The sequence below is a fragment of the Oncorhynchus gorbuscha genome, linkage group LG11 (genome assembly GCF_021184085.1).
Source record: "Oncorhynchus gorbuscha isolate QuinsamMale2020 ecotype Even-year linkage group LG11, OgorEven_v1.0, whole genome shotgun sequence".
NCBI lineage: Eukaryota > Metazoa > Chordata > Actinopteri > Salmoniformes > Salmonidae > Oncorhynchus > Oncorhynchus gorbuscha.
Window position 1 is genome coordinate 48,685,262 of NC_060183.1, and position 15,269 is coordinate 48,700,530.

General features: G+C 42.9%; 1 protein-coding gene across 11 annotated transcripts in view; it reads left to right on the forward strand.

The window, feature by feature from the left end:
- Positions 1–15,269, forward strand: part of LOC124048826 (AP2-associated protein kinase 1-like) — a 29,535-nt gene that overhangs the window by 1,691 nt on the left and 12,575 nt on the right. For 7 of the 11 annotated variants that reach the window (XR_006841315.1, XM_046369935.1, XM_046369940.1 and 4 more), the window contains exons 2-16: positions 2,298–2,416; positions 2,649–2,757; positions 4,194–4,336; positions 5,930–6,051; positions 6,277–6,358; positions 6,647–6,779; positions 7,013–7,116; positions 7,375–7,469; positions 7,662–7,813; positions 9,668–9,828; positions 10,867–11,262; positions 11,743–11,903; positions 12,020–12,249; positions 12,412–12,507; positions 13,069–13,161. Coding sequence is in view for 10 of the 11 variants with exons in the window: in XM_046369935.1 (XP_046225891.1) it covers positions 2,298–2,416; positions 2,649–2,757; positions 4,194–4,336; positions 5,930–6,051; positions 6,277–6,358; positions 6,647–6,779; positions 7,013–7,116; positions 7,375–7,469; positions 7,662–7,813; positions 9,668–9,828; positions 10,867–11,262; positions 11,743–11,903; positions 12,020–12,249; positions 12,412–12,507; positions 13,069–13,161 (2,196 nt within the window). In the remaining variant the exon portion in view is untranslated. The remainder of the gene's footprint in view (positions 1–2,297; positions 2,417–2,648; positions 2,758–4,193; positions 4,337–5,929; positions 6,052–6,276; positions 6,359–6,646; positions 6,780–7,012; positions 7,117–7,374; positions 7,470–7,661; positions 7,814–9,667; positions 9,829–10,866; positions 11,263–11,742; positions 11,904–12,019; positions 12,250–12,411; positions 12,508–13,068; positions 13,162–15,269) is intronic. The other 4 variants (XM_046369936.1, XM_046369939.1, XM_046369942.1 and 1 more) reach the window with 2 other exon arrangements.

The following is a 15,269-nucleotide window of genomic DNA, read 5'->3' on the forward strand; positions in this document are numbered from 1 at the left end:
TCTGTAGGCCTACTCTTAAACTAAAGTCCATTGGGGACCTTAAATCTGGTATCTGTGTCCTTTTGACAACCCAAGACCATACAGATCAAGTTGCTGATCGTTTGGATATCACTTGGGTACTTGGTAGTGAAGTCCAAAGAACCTGCAGATAATGCCTTGATGTGAGGAAGTGACGTAATATTAGGCTAATTCCTGACTCCCTGTGCAAATGGTAAAATCGCCTCTCAAAACAGCAAATTTTTAAACTTAAGCAGCCATCTTGTTCAAGTTTATGTAAATTTAATCAGTTCTTGAAATGAAATAATTCAAGAATAGAAAAATGAAATAGCCTTTAAAAATGCCAAATGCATAGCCTAGCCTAAATAAACACAATATACATTACAATAATTGCACATCTCAATTCTCAAATTTATCCCAACCCCTGGTACACATTCAACGCTTTTGTTGGTTTCGAAGGCAAATTGCATCTCATGATTTCTGCCTATTCTGTCCATCCTTCTGAAGTGCTGCTTTGCGGTGTACACTGTTCAGGAATTGAGTCTAAAACATGCTGAATAGAGAGAGAGTCAGTGTCTTGCATATTGTTGAAGTAGCCTATCCCTGCCCAAGTCTTATTTCAGCAACTTGCACTGCAACACTGTATAGATCTCATGTACACTGCAGTTTCAACACACTGAAATTGAACACCAGTATGGTATAACATATAGCCTAGATAGGTTATCAACATTAGCTAAAGACAGTGGATTCCATGCTAAGACCGTTAGGCTAGACAGGCCTTCAGTTTCCCTGGGGCAATGCCATCATGGAGGCTTGAGTTGCACTGAAAGTCAGGAATTAAACATGATGCCACTAAGGCAGTTGGCAAAAGATGACTAATGATGCTGTTATGGATGCTACTCCAGGGTTTCTTTATGTAATTCTATGTGCTACGCACACTATTATGGATGCTACATTTTACCGAATGGTTAGGCCTATTCGATTTCTTTACTCAAATATCTTGCATTGTCTTCTAATCATATTGTTTTTTAATGGGACGCGAATCACCATTTTATAAGAGTATTTATTTAATATTTTGTGTGACTTGCTTCAGCAGTCACATTCTCAACCTTTCACTCTTGTATCCTCATTCATTTCAATGGTGGAATACAGGCTTCAACATACTACACTGAAATCACTGCCACACAACTTTCAGAATGTTCAAACGGAAACATTTAGAGAGTTTAAAGACACATTTATATGGATTATGATGTTGTACTACTCAATCTAGCCTACTATGCTAACCCACTATAATCCGCTGTAATAACTCCACACCTACAAACCACCAAAAGTAGGTCACTATAACTAAACCAGATCCTATGAAAACCCCATTGCTACAATACCATTACTACAACTACCACCATTACTACTGCCATCACTAGCACTACTGGGTCGTTCCATTTGATTGCAATCACATTTTGACCACACCCCTTTGGATTTGAACAAAAAATGCCATAAATATTGGTCCATTGGTAGTGGTCAGAAAGTAACTTTTTGGACCTGAAAGCCAAAACATTCAGGAATGTTGACCCATTTAGCATACCCCACCATACCATGAGACATGTCTTCATCACTGGGAAATATGAACCCTCTAGTTTGATATCATTTAAAAGCAGGTGAAGAAGGGTGAACTCCTAGGAGTAAAGGGAAAGGGGGATACCTAGTCAATTGTACAACTGAATGCATTCAAATGAAATGTGTCTTCCGCATTTACCCCAACCCCTCTGATTCAGAGGTGTACCCATCAATATGTGCTGTGATTTGTTGATGTTGAACTCAACTGACATTATAAAAAATACATTCCATTGCATGTGCCACATCAGTTAACATAACCTGAATGAACATTCTATACCAGGCAGCCATTGCGAGTTTAACAGTCATATTGCCAGGGCTAGAGATTCCATGCCTGTTAAATTCATTCTATTTCTATGTTTGCTGTTGCTGCAGGGAGGGGGGTGTTGCCTAGGCAACCGAAGACTTGTTTGCTACAACACCCTGCTTATTTCAGCAAGGAGCAACAAAGTTTCATGTTGTAACGAGTCCATTTTTGTTACCACACAAACAGACTCAACCAGCTGTACTGTCTTTAATCAGCTGTTATTTAAAATAAAAAATATATTTTTAAAACTATTTTAAAAATGTAATTGTGCCAGCCCTAGCACAGAGTGGTGTTGTCAACACTTCAGACTTTCCAATGGTTGCTTGCCTCCAAACACTGAACCTTAATTCGGTCTCAATCACACTCTCTCTCTTTCTTACAGGGGGTTTTGCCATCGTGTTCCTGGTACGAACCAGCCAAGGACTCCGCTGTGCCCTCAAGAGGATGTATGTCAACAATGAGCACGACCTGCAGGTGTGCAAGCGAGAGATCCAGATCATGGTGAGTAGCTGTGAGATTACCCCACTCCCACGGCATGCTTGGAGGGGAGCTATTCTGTTTATTATTCTCTTCTGCTTACATGAAAACACGGGAAGGCCCGTGAACTCTGCACTACATTGTTTATCAGTTATATTTCCCTTCTGGGGACAATCAAGTTGAACTTGAACTTAAATGGCATGATAATGTTCACTTTGTCTGTTAATGTAATCTGGTTGTGCATGTGCTCTTGCAGAAGGACCTGGTCGGCCATAAGAACATCGTTGGCTATCTGGACTCTAGTATCACCACTTGTGGAGGAGGAGATGTGTGGGAAGTGCTCATCCTCATGGACTACTGTAAAGGTGAGTGCTTACTGAAGGGTCTGTGTTCAATCAAGTGTAGTTGAAAGACAAGAATAAAGCCAGACAACTGTCACTCCACATGAGGGCGCTCTCTGTTTAACTATTAGTCTAACTTCCATCTAGGCCACGGGTGTCGAACTCAGTCCATGGAGAACCTAGTGTCTGCTTGTTTATTTTTTTTTGTTCATTTCAATTAAGACCTAGACAACCAGGTGAGGGGAGTTCTTTACTAATTAGTGGCCTTAATTCCTCAATCAAGTACAAGAGAGGAGTGAAAACTCGACACTCGACTCTCCATGGAATGAGTTTGACATGTGATCTGGGCCTACCACTGGTGTGGGGACTTTGTTGATGTACTTGTCTTTGCATATCATTTGAGTTCTGCGTTGCACCAGGTTTTCTTCCATGATGTGATTGTATGTTATAGGCATAGTAGATGTACAAAAAGTGTAGAAAACATAGGAACTCCTGCTCGTTCCATGGCACAGACTGACCAGGTGAAAGCTATGATCCCTTATTGATGTCACTTGTTAAATTGACTTCAATCAGTGTAGACTAAGGGGAGGAGACATGTTGAAGAATGATTTTTAAGCCTTGAGACAATTGAGACATCGATTGTATACATGTGCCATTCAGAGGGAGAATGGGCAAGACAAAAGATTGAAGTGGCTTTGAACGGGGTATGGTAGTAGGTGCCAGGCGTACTGGTTTGAGTGTGTCAAGAACTGCAACGTGCTGGATTTTTCACGTTCAACTGTTTCCTGTGTGTATCAAGAATGGTCTACCACCTAAAGGATATCAAGCCAACTTGACACAACTGTGGGAAGCATTTGAGTCAACATAGGCCAGCATTCCTGTAGAACGCTTTTGACACCTTGTAGAGTCCATACCCTGTTGAATTGAGGCTGTTCTGAAGGCAAAGGGGGTGCAACTCAATATTAGTAAGGTGTTCCTATTTCTTTTATAAAGGCCCCTATTGCGAAGTGGGCATTTTCAATCAGTGGTATTCAAAGTTGGGGTCATGACCACTAGTGCGGGCGGGGGAACTGCCGTGGGGTCACCCCCAAAAAACATTAAGAATACATGTTGTTTTGTAGGACAATATACACAAGTTTTAGAAGAAGATTATTCAGTAATGGGGGAGGGGTTCTTGAAAATGTAATCAATTGAAGGTTATTTGTTGATGTGAAAATATGAATTTACCGATTTTATGCCTGTCATTTAGATTTGGGGTGAGGTTTGGTCACGAGAAACTCTTTTAGAAAGAAAATGGTGGGGGGAAAAATGGCGTCCCTGCTGAAAAAGTGAGCACCACTGTTTTACATGATCAAGAGACTGAGTGTCTGAGTGCGAGATGGGTGTACTGAGGAACCTTGCTAGCTCCATACCTCGTGTGTGTGTGTTCAGTAATGAGACTGAGCGATGTATCTCTGCAGGGGGCCAGGTGGTGAACCTGATGAACCAACGTCTGCAGACAGGCTTCACAGAGGCAGAGGTGCTGCAGATCTTCTGTGACACATGTGACGCCGTGTCTCGACTGCACCAGGGCAAGACACCCATCATCCACAGGGACCTCAAGGTGCGGAGGAGTAGAATCCTTCTCCTGTGTTTTCTCTCACCTCCTTACTCTGCTCCCACTCCCTCTGTCTCATCTCGTTCTTGGCTAAGTTTTCCTTTCATATAAATTATATATAACACACACACACACACACACACACACACACACACACACACACACACACACACACACACACACACACACACACACACACACACACACACACACACACACACACACACACACACACACACACACACACACACACACACACGGTGTCTTCGGGAAAGTATTCAGACCCCTTGATTTTCTTTTACATTTTGTTAGGTGACAGCCTTATTCTAACATTGATTCAATTGTTTGTTTTTTTCCATCAATCTACACACAATACCCAATAATGACAAAGCGAAAACAGGTTTTTAGAAATATTTGGTAATTTATTTAAAAAAAATACAAATGGAAATATCACATTTACATAATTCAGACCTTTTACGCAGTACTTTGTTGAAGCACCTTTGGCAGCGATTACAGCATAGAGTCTTCTTTGGTATGACGCTACGAGCTTGGCACACCTGTATTTGGGGAGTTTCTCCCATTATTCTCTACATATCATCTCAAGCTCTGTCAGGTTGGATGGGGAGCATTGCTGCACAGCTATTTTAAGGTTTCTCCAGAGATGTTTGATCGGGTTCAAGTCCGGGCTCTGGCTGGGCCACTCAAGGATATTCAGAGACTTGTCCTGAAGCCACTCCTGCGTTGTGTTGCCTCTGTTGTGCTTAGGGTCATTGTCCTGTTGGAAGGTGTAAATTCACCCCAGTCTGAAGTCCTGAGCGTTCTGGAGCAGGTTCTGGAGTAGGTTTTCATCAAGGATCTCTCTGTACTTTGCTCCGTTCATCTTTCCCTCAATCCTTATTAGTCTCCCAGTCCCTGCCTCTGATAAACATCCCCACAGCGTGATGCTGCCACCACCATGCTTCACTGTAGGGATGGTGCCAGGTGTCCTCCAGACGTGATGCTTGGCATTCAGGCCAGAGTTCAATCTTGGTTTCATCAGACCAGAGAATCTTGTTTGCATTTTGGCAAACTCCAAGCATGCTGTCATGTGCCTCTTTACTGAGGAACGGCTTCCGTCTAACCACTCTACCATAAAGCCCTGATTGGTGGAGTGCTACATAGATGGTTGTCTTTCTGGAAGATTCTCCCATCTCCACAGAAGAATTCTAGAGCTCTGTCAGCGTGACCACCGGCTTCTTGGTCACCTCCCTGACCAAGGCCCTTCTCCCTCGATTGCTCAATTTGGTCGGGCGGCCAGCTCTAGGAAGAGTCTTGGTGGTTCCAATCTTCTTCTGAATACTTATGTGATATTTTTTTTAATGATTTATTTTATACATTTGCAAAAATGTATGGGGTATTGTGTGTATATCGATGAGGGGGAAAAAACAATTTAATCAATTTTAGAATAAGGCTGTATCATAATAAAATGTGGAATAGTCAAGGGGTCTGAATACTTTCCAAATGCACTGTATATGTTCAGCAGACACTTTCATCCAATTCACATTATGTGACTCATATTTTATCCTTCTCTGGCTTTGCTTCTATTTTGTATCTCTGCAGGTGGAGAACATCCTGTTACATGATAAAGGCCACTATGTGCTGTGTGACTTTGGCAGCGCTACCAATAAGTTCCAGAACCCACAGATTGAAGGAGTGCCAATAGTCGATGATGAAATAAAAAAGTTTGTGAACTTGCGTAGCTTAATACATACAATATGCTGCCATTTTATTTCCTTTGAATTTAGCTTTTTTTTATTTTAATTTTATTTTTTATAGCTGTAGAAGAATACAGTTCAGAGGTATATAGGCCTTTTCAGCCGAGCCTCGTCAGAGGTTAGCCCTGTGTTAGTTCAACATCATGGTGTTCTTTATCCTCCTTTTTGTGGCCTTTTCCTATTCTCTCTCAGGTATACCACTCTGTCATATCGTGCCCCTGAGATGGTAAACCTCTACAATAGCAAGATTATCACTACTAAAGCTGACATATGGGTGAGTGGACGTTGTTTTTTTAGATCTAGGCTTTAGGCATGGTATCAGTGCCAGCTACTGATTTGTATGGGGCTTTTTTTTTACAGTCCACGTTGTAGCGTATCTGTCACAGAATGCTCATGAAACTAAATGAAAACGTCAAGCTAATATTTGGTTTAGTTAGTACAGTAGGAAGTTAGAAGAGCCATATTTGTGTGGAGAATCCTTTTCCCTTCAGGCTTCTCGGGGCATTTGGGTGTTGGCTCGAAATGCTATGTAACTTTATTATTGTGTGTGTGTTCTCTCCAGGCGATGGGCTGTTTGCTGTATAAGCTGTGCTACTTCACTCTACCCTTCGGGGAGAGTCAGGTGGCCATCTGTGATGCCAGCTTCACCATTCCTGACAATTCCCGCTACTCCTACAACCTGCACTGCCTCATCCGTCAGTATTCCACCACTCACTATATCTGTTATGGAAATTAGTGTAGATTCTACAACGCCATTACGTGTTTTATGAGCCCTGTGCTACATGTTACCTCCTTATCTAACCATGCTTAATCTATAGGTTGTGGGATAGTCAGTGTGTCGCTTTTCTCTCTTCTGGTGTGGTTCAAATGGGCTCACTTTTTCTCTCACATTTCCACCTCTCCTCCTCACTCTGTTGGTGTTTGTCAGGGTACATGCTGGAGCCCGACCCTGACAAAAGGCCTGACATCTACCAGGTGTCCTACTTTGCTTTTAAATTGGCTCGTCGGGACTGCCCTGTTCAGAATGTGAAGGTCAGTCTCTCTCTGCTCTGTGGTCAGGGTGACATCTGTAGGGGGGTGACCTTTTCTAGTCTGTATGTCTGTCTCTCTCTCCGTTTGGGGAATAGTCTGTGGATTGGTCTCTAATGGGCTCAGAGCCATACCTACCAATGGTCTATTCAGTCCATGCCCTGATGCTATTGAATGTGCTTGTCATCTGTTGTCATGTGGTTCCATTCCCTCCTAAATATAAATGTGCAATACTTTCATCTCTAATCTACCCCCATATAGAACTCTCCAATTCCTGCTCAACTCCCTGAGCCAATCAAAGCCAGTGAGGCAGCTGCAGCGAAGAAGAGCCAGAGCCAGACACAGAGTAAGGCCAGGTAAGTCTGTGTGCTGGTGTTTGTCATACAGGGGGGCTGCCTGAGTAATCTTCTGGTTATACACGCCAGTATTGAGGCTAGTATCCTTATTTTTTTGTCAGTTGTGTGTTCTCTGTTCTGTTTTGCCATCATTCATAAGGTAATTTCGTACCATTGACAAGTTGACCACCAACTCTTACCTTTGTCCCCCAGGTTGACAGATCCTGTCCCCACCACTGAGACCTCCATCACGCCACGGCAGAGGCCCAAAGCTGGCCATGCCCAGCCCAGCACTGGCATCCTGCCAATTCAACCGGCTGCCCTCACCCCTCGCAAACGGGCCAATCTCCCTGCACTTCCTCTAGGTATATACCAACCGGCCACTCTGCTGTTGTACTGCAACTAGGCTAACATTGGTTTATTTGGAGGCATGTTATGTACTCAATACGTACACAGAAGCGACTGAGGTAGATCCTCTACCCCAGGCCGGAACTTACTTACTAATCATTTGTAGACTGCAAATTGACCGCAAGAAGCCCAAACGGATACATTATTTGACTAAAAAAATAATAATTAAAAACCTTCCTTACATCAGCATACGATCACATGTACCTCTATTTATTTTGCAGGAAGAAATCTCTTCAGATGCACCATCTTGTTTTCAATAGTGTCCAAATGAAGAAGAAAAAACAAATACTTGGTAACAAGAATAATATGGCAGCTACTGTATAATAACAATAAAAGAATAATGTAACGTTCCATAAACAGCATAAAGTTAAACAACTACTAGGCCTAAAACAAATAAAAACTACAGATATAACTACTTATACAAACAATACAACTAGGGACCTATAATACTGTATATTAATGCATACATATTTACAAATATCTTCATGTTGATGTTTCTATTACAAAACAAATCCTCCTCACCCTGTTTGTTTTTGCTCAGAACCCTGCTCTACCCTAATGGTAGCATGCTAAGTTGGACAGAATTTAAGTAGATGGAGGACATTGAGTATTAGCCACGATAAATACATGTCTGCATAAGTGGGCATGTACCAGAAGAAGCTAGGTAGCTCACAGAGCTGAACCTGAACTGACCTGAAACATACTTGTTTTCCCCCCAGTTTTGATGAATCAAAAATATTCTCTTAAGGCTCAAACTGCTCAGAACATTCTGCCAAATTTGGTTGAATTATTTATCAAATTAGATCCAAGTTATATTTGACTAAAAAAATGATTGGGCTCTCATTAGAAACCAATGGAGAGAACACTTGGCTGGTCTGTCTCTCAACAGTCTCATCTAATGAGGTCTTGCCAGAGAGTTGCCGTGCTCTGATTATTTTTCCCGCCTCTAACCAGACTGACTGCTCTTGAGCAGAATGACGTCACGTTGTTTTTGTGCTGCTTTTCCGCCAGTGATCGACAGGACACTGGAGAGTTGTGTACTTGTTTGCATTTTGATGGGGAATCACCTTCACTCTATTATTTAACCAAGCAGAGCCAAGCCACTCACTGCTTGTGGCACCTTCATTGTCTAATTATGTTACTGTATTTCTCAACAGGGAGGTAATGCGGTTAACAAACAAAATAACACTTAGCAGCCAATTAATTTCCGTATCTATTAGACCACATTACCATGGTAGCAGCATTATGCAGATGGGACATAGGCTAAGCTAATTCCCTATAAATCCTATAGGACATGAACTGTCATTGTTGCGAGAAAAAAAGAATCCCTTTCACCAATTACACTTCTTCTCAATGACAACTCTTCCATGAACCTTATGGTTTGCGGGAAGCGTATATGGCAACCAAAAAGATGGTTGCGTTACATTGGCAAGAGCTTCCCTCTCTGCCATGGTATCAATGGGGGCGCTTTGGAAATTGCTTACATGGCACTTTCTCTGTCCCGTGTGCTTGGTGCTAAAGAGACCAATGTTGAGCTGTGGAGTACTGTTATTGAACAAATAAGATGACTGCTATAATATCTGCAGTAAACGGGGTCCTGTGGGGATGGGTGGGTGTTTAGTCTAGTTTTTAGTCTTTTGTCCTAACTGTTGTCTTGTCTGTGTACCATTAAATAAACCAATGGAAATGCATTTTATATTTCTGTCCTTTAATATGTGTGACCATGACATTTTATGTATGTATATAGCATGAAAAATATATTTTAATTGTTTCATCGCTTGTATAGTAACCAGATTCTGTACTCCTTGCAGGAGTCAACTTAAACCTTGCCCAGCAAGCGGCAGCCCTCCAATCACAGAAGGCACAGATCACAGCTCCGCCTCAGCCAGTGACCGGCCGTTCACAGAACCCTCCTAGTCAGGCCACACTTCAGCTGGGTGGAAAGCCCCAAGCTGGTGCTCAGCAGAAGCAGGTAAAGTCAGGCAGCCACCCAAGCCCACAGCCATACCACTCTGCATCCCACTGCTGGCTTGTCTCTGAAGTCAAGCAGTGTTGGGTCTGGTCGATCCCACTCTTAGCAGCGTTGGCAGAAAGTGGATGTTGACTATTCTCAGGGATACAATGTTTCAGAATGAGTGCTTATCTAGGATCAGGTCCCCCCTGTCTATTACGTAATCTTATTTATTGTTATTGAAAAGGAAAAACTGGTCTCAAATCAGCATTCCTGCTCTGAGAAGCGACCACAGGTACTGAAGATTTCTAATTTGCGTTGTGATAGTTGTAAGCTTTCTGGTCCAAAAATAACTGCCATCACCAGGTGGGTGCTTCCATGTTGGTGGTGGATGATGTGAGATTCCTCCATAGTGCTCTGAAGATCTGGAAGTTTTTAAAGAATTACAGTACAAATCACAGTTTTATTTTATTTTTTTACACAAATGTGTTAATATAATTGCTAAAAAACAATTTGAATGAAAATGTTCCTCTTTACACTCTAATGGGTCAGAAAAAAAATATTTCAAAGAAATGTAGAAAATGTGTAGGATTTTGTTGCTTAGTGAATTCAGGACACTTATACCATCTGTAAGGCGAGTTGCTGCTCAGGGTTGGGTTATTGTTCAGTCGCCCTTTGTGTAGACTGTGTCATGGAACAAGCTTAGGAAAGGAGAGTCAAGTGCTGTTGACCAAACTGTTGACCAAACAGAGAAGAAGTGAACATTAAAGAGGAAAATGGACCAAAGACGGTACCACACAATGGTTCCCCTTTACATTTTTATGAGATGACATGTTTTACAGTCTCCGATTTTATAACAAAGACACAAGCAATGGCGTATGGTGTCCTTAGTTTTTAGGTAGGGAAGGCAGTTCTCCGATGTTATATGTATCGTTCTGAACCCACGATAACAGCCACATGTATTCTTAGTGGCACGCTGTGTTGTCTGTGCTTTGCAGCTTTGTCTTCATTGTCATGGTTTGTTGACGCTGTGTGCTGTCGTCCGTCTTTGTGTGGTAGCCAGGGCAACTGCAGCAGCAGCCAATCGCGGCAGCAGTCACCGCAGCAGGGGGAGGAGTCCCACCTGTGCAGGCCAAGACGGAGGCCCCGAGCGCCCCACTACAGGCCGTGCCTCCCTCGCTGGCCAGTCCCACCCCTCAGAAGGCCCAGGTCCCATCTAGCCCAGCCCCACCCAAAGCCCCAGCACGTCGTAAGCAGGCCGGCCAGAGCCAGACCCAGCAGCAGCCAACCGCTCAGCCCACTCCAGTCCAACCTCCGGCTGCACAGCAGCCTACAGCTCAGCAGCAACCAGTTCCTCTACAACCTGTTCCTCTACAACCAGTGGCCCAGCAGCCACCTGTCCAGGCCCAGTCCATCCCTGCTAAAACCAGTCAGAACACAGCTGAGACAGAGACGGTAACATACCTGCAGCCTGCAACGAGTCTGCTCCCTGAGCAGTCAGACACACTCCAAGCTTGCTTGAAAGTGACATCAGGCCATCCGTTGTTTCACCCAGCCATCCATCGTCATGGCAATACCATCAGCCTTCATCGTTTTCCTGTCTTTTCGGTTTTGCTCATTTGAGTGTTGTTCTCTTAGTTCTTTAAAACCCCCTGCGAAATCCATTGTGATCCTTGCGAATGTTTGAATTATCCTCATTTTGGTGTGATAGACTTCTGTTTGACCTTTTTGCAAGTCCATTATTTTCACTTTAATTGTTATTATTTTACTTTGTTCGCCTCATTTTCTTTTGTGTTGTATGTATTTGGCATTGACAGTTATTCATTAGTGAGTGTTATTGGATTTAGCTCTTTAAAATGAGTATCCTCTTCTTCCCCCTATTTGTGTTGTTTAGATGATCTGTTTCTTCCTCTCTCTCTCTCTCTGTCACTCCAGACTTCTCTTCCTGCTTTGTCCAAGACTCCGCCCCACTCTCCAAAGGCTGCAGAGCACACCCCGAGTGACTTTACCCAGAATTCGGTCGGTGGGCTACCTGGAAGTGACTCCACCCAGCCACTGCAAGAGGCCACAGCAGAAGATGGCCTCAACCAGTTAATGTAAGATATGGAGAAATTACATCATCACCTGAAATATCAGCCTTAATTAAATATATTTATTTTTGAATGTGTAACAACAAGATGACCTGTTCCGACCTTTTTTTGTGTTTTTCCAGATCTGTTGGTACAATTCCACCCAATTCTACCCAGTCCCTTCAGCAGAGTATGTGTGAACCAGCCCAGGATGGCAACTTTGCTGCCTTTTCCCCTTCCCCTGCCTCTGCCCCTGGCCCTCCCATCGGCTCCCTCAGTCAGCCCGCCTGGAACCCTTTTGGTGATGATGACTTCTCCAATCTCAGTGCGGAGCATCTGATTAACAAAGACTTGGTTGACGAACAGGCTGATGGTAAGGCTGTGCGCGTGTGTGTGAAATAATGTGTTCATAATTCTAAGAGATGGGAGCTAAAAGTACATTATTATACCTAATTTGTAATATATCCTCTGCTGTAATAGTATTTCCAACCAGATAAAGCTGCAGTACAAGTTACTTTGTCTTTTTCGTTGTTAGACGTGTCTGCAGAGGTGGAGACGGCCCCCATTGAGGACCTGATACCTGGCCTGCTGGAGGTCTCCTCCCCTGGGGAAACAGCCCACCTACCTGCTGGTGAGACCCTTCTCATCTCCATCACTCATATCTCCCTACTGTATATCTCTCAGATATTCCCATAGCTCCTTTGTTCTTCCTATCGCAATCACGTCCTCTATCCTCCATTAAACAGCTACGGTGACATACCCATAGAAATCCTATAAAACACTGTTCTATGTCATTCTATGGCCATAAGGGAAGAGAACTCTGTTGCTACCCAACTCTCATGAAATGAGGAGCAAACTGAAGAGAAAATTCAGCAGCTCTTGGAGGACAGTAGAAGTTGATAAGTGCTTCTATATTCCTGCTGAGTGAATGGTCCTCTCTGTGACCTCATCAATGGCCCTCAGAAATGTCTTAGCGTTCAATCTGAAAGCTTTCAAATCCCTAGCTAGCCATTTAATGGGATGTTCTTCACTGAATAACTTTCCAAGTCAACACTGTCTCTTTGCCTTGAGCTCTCCATGCTCCTTCATATCTTCTTCTAATCAGACGGAGATGGACATGCCGTACTTTGTGTACTTCTGAAGTGTTCATTAGTGTGTCTGTTTTCCCCCGCCTTGCTACTTACTGTACAAGTAGAGCAATCTGAAGACCTCCTTGGCCTGGATACAGGAGAGTCTTTGACTGTTCCGGTCCCGTTCAGCATCCTAGCACTCTCAGACACTCCAGGTAAGGAAGTGTCCTTTTCTGTACTCCAAATCACTTAACTCGTGTATCAACATGACATACTGTGATGCTGGCAATCTATTGTCAACGTTAAGTCCAGAATTAGGGTGCGTTCGTAAATTCAATCTGGGAATCTACTTTAAGTTCAGAGCTCTCTGGTTTGAGAGTGCTAGAGTACAGAATAGTTAATGAATTTATGAACAACGTGTCTGTTAGGACAGGTGCCAGTAAACATTGACTAAAAACTTTATTAAATTGTTGCCAGTGACACCGTTACAAGGAATAACCCTCTAGGGGGGCGGCTGGTAGCCTAGTGGTTAGAGCGTTGGGCCAGTAATCGCCCCTGAAACAGGCAGGTAACCCACTATTCCCCGGTAGGCCGGAATTGTAAATAAGAATTTGTTCTTAACGGACTAGTTCTTAACTGACTTACATTTAAAAAAAATAATAATAATAATAATAATTACATGAAAACAGTCTAACCAGCTCTGCTATGGTGAGTAAAAAAAAAAAAAGTATGGTTAGAGTGATCTCTCTCTGTGTGTTTAAAAGTAGCTAGCAATCTAGCCAATGTTCGCTAGTTAGCTTCGGTGCTTGACTGCTGTTGTGAGGTCAGAACGCTCTGATCAACCCTACTCCTCGGGCCAGTGTCTCCAGTATGCACCCTGAACGCTCCGAGAGCAAAACGCTCTGAATTTACAAACGGCCTTGAGTTAATTTACGAAGGCACCCTAGGTATCCGCACACAATTAGTGGTCATGGCAACCCTGGACTGTTCTACTTAGTGGTTCTCAAAAACCTTTCAAAGCCACCTCTTTTCTTGATTCAGCCTGAAATAAAGCCCCAAATATTGCAGCACTTCAAATTGTAACGTGGCATTTTGTTCTAAGGAAGCCAAAGTACTGCTAGTCACGTTGCTAGCACTGATGTACAGTGCTCCCCCCCTCCCCAGTTTAAGGGGCTGTAGTGGACTTGTTTCCTGTACCTTGGTCCGTGACAGTCCACTGGCTCAGCTGTAAGTACATAGTAGAGAGATAGGTGTGGGTTGTGTTGTGAGAACCTGGTGTGCAGAGTGGTCTTTAGGGTTAACCCCAGCTAGTGGATGTAGCTACTAGCTAGCGCTCCCTGTGTGACCGTTTTATTCATCTGGTGTGAAAGTAACCTTTTGGGTTTTGTGGCTATGTGAACAAACATCTCTTTTGCTTTGAGAGTACTAATTCTAAATGCATTTTAACTGGCCTGATGGAATGTGGTGGAAAGAAAGACGATATAAAAACATTTTTTCAATGTGAGCGGTTCCTCAAGCAAACCGTTTCTTTGCCCTAGAAGAACCTCTTGCTCTCCTGTAGGGAGAGAATATTTCCTCTATTTAGCTCGGTCTCTTGCTTCTTTGTCCTAATATGTCATTCTGTTATCACCTTTGTCTTATCCATCTGTAATCAATGAAATCATCCCCAACCTATTTGATCAATTTTCTCATTTTTTTCTCTTTTTTGTTTAAGCCACTGGTATGTTAAAAAAACAATTTTCTACTATTTTTGTTGCATTTATTTATCAACATAATCGATTTACAAAACCCTTCAAAGCTAATGAAAAAGTCAATAGCTTAATTTAACAATTGAAAACTTTTTCAGTTTTTTAGGGCTTCTATTGATTAAAACAACATCAATGTTGATAATGTACAGTAAATACCATGGTAGACAATCTCCATGGGGGCTCTCACTACTGACTGGAATAGATTGTCATATCATTACATCTCATATTTGGAGCGAGGGGACACTAGTGGCCACCCGTGTGACCCAGTTGGTAGAGCATGGCACATTTTTTAAATTTAACTAGGCAAGTCGGTGAAGAACAAATTCTTATTTACAATGACGGCCTAGAAACAGTGGGTTAACTGCCTCGTTCAGTGGCAGAAGGACGGATTTTTATCTTGTCAGCTCGGGGACTCGATCAAGCAACCTTTCGGTTACTGACCCAACGCCCTAACCACTAGGGTACCTGCCGCCCCAAACATGTCACACCAGGGTTGGGGGTTTGATTCCCACGGGTTACCAGTACAAAAAATGTTTTTAAAAACTATGCCCTCGCTACTGTAAATCACTCTGGAT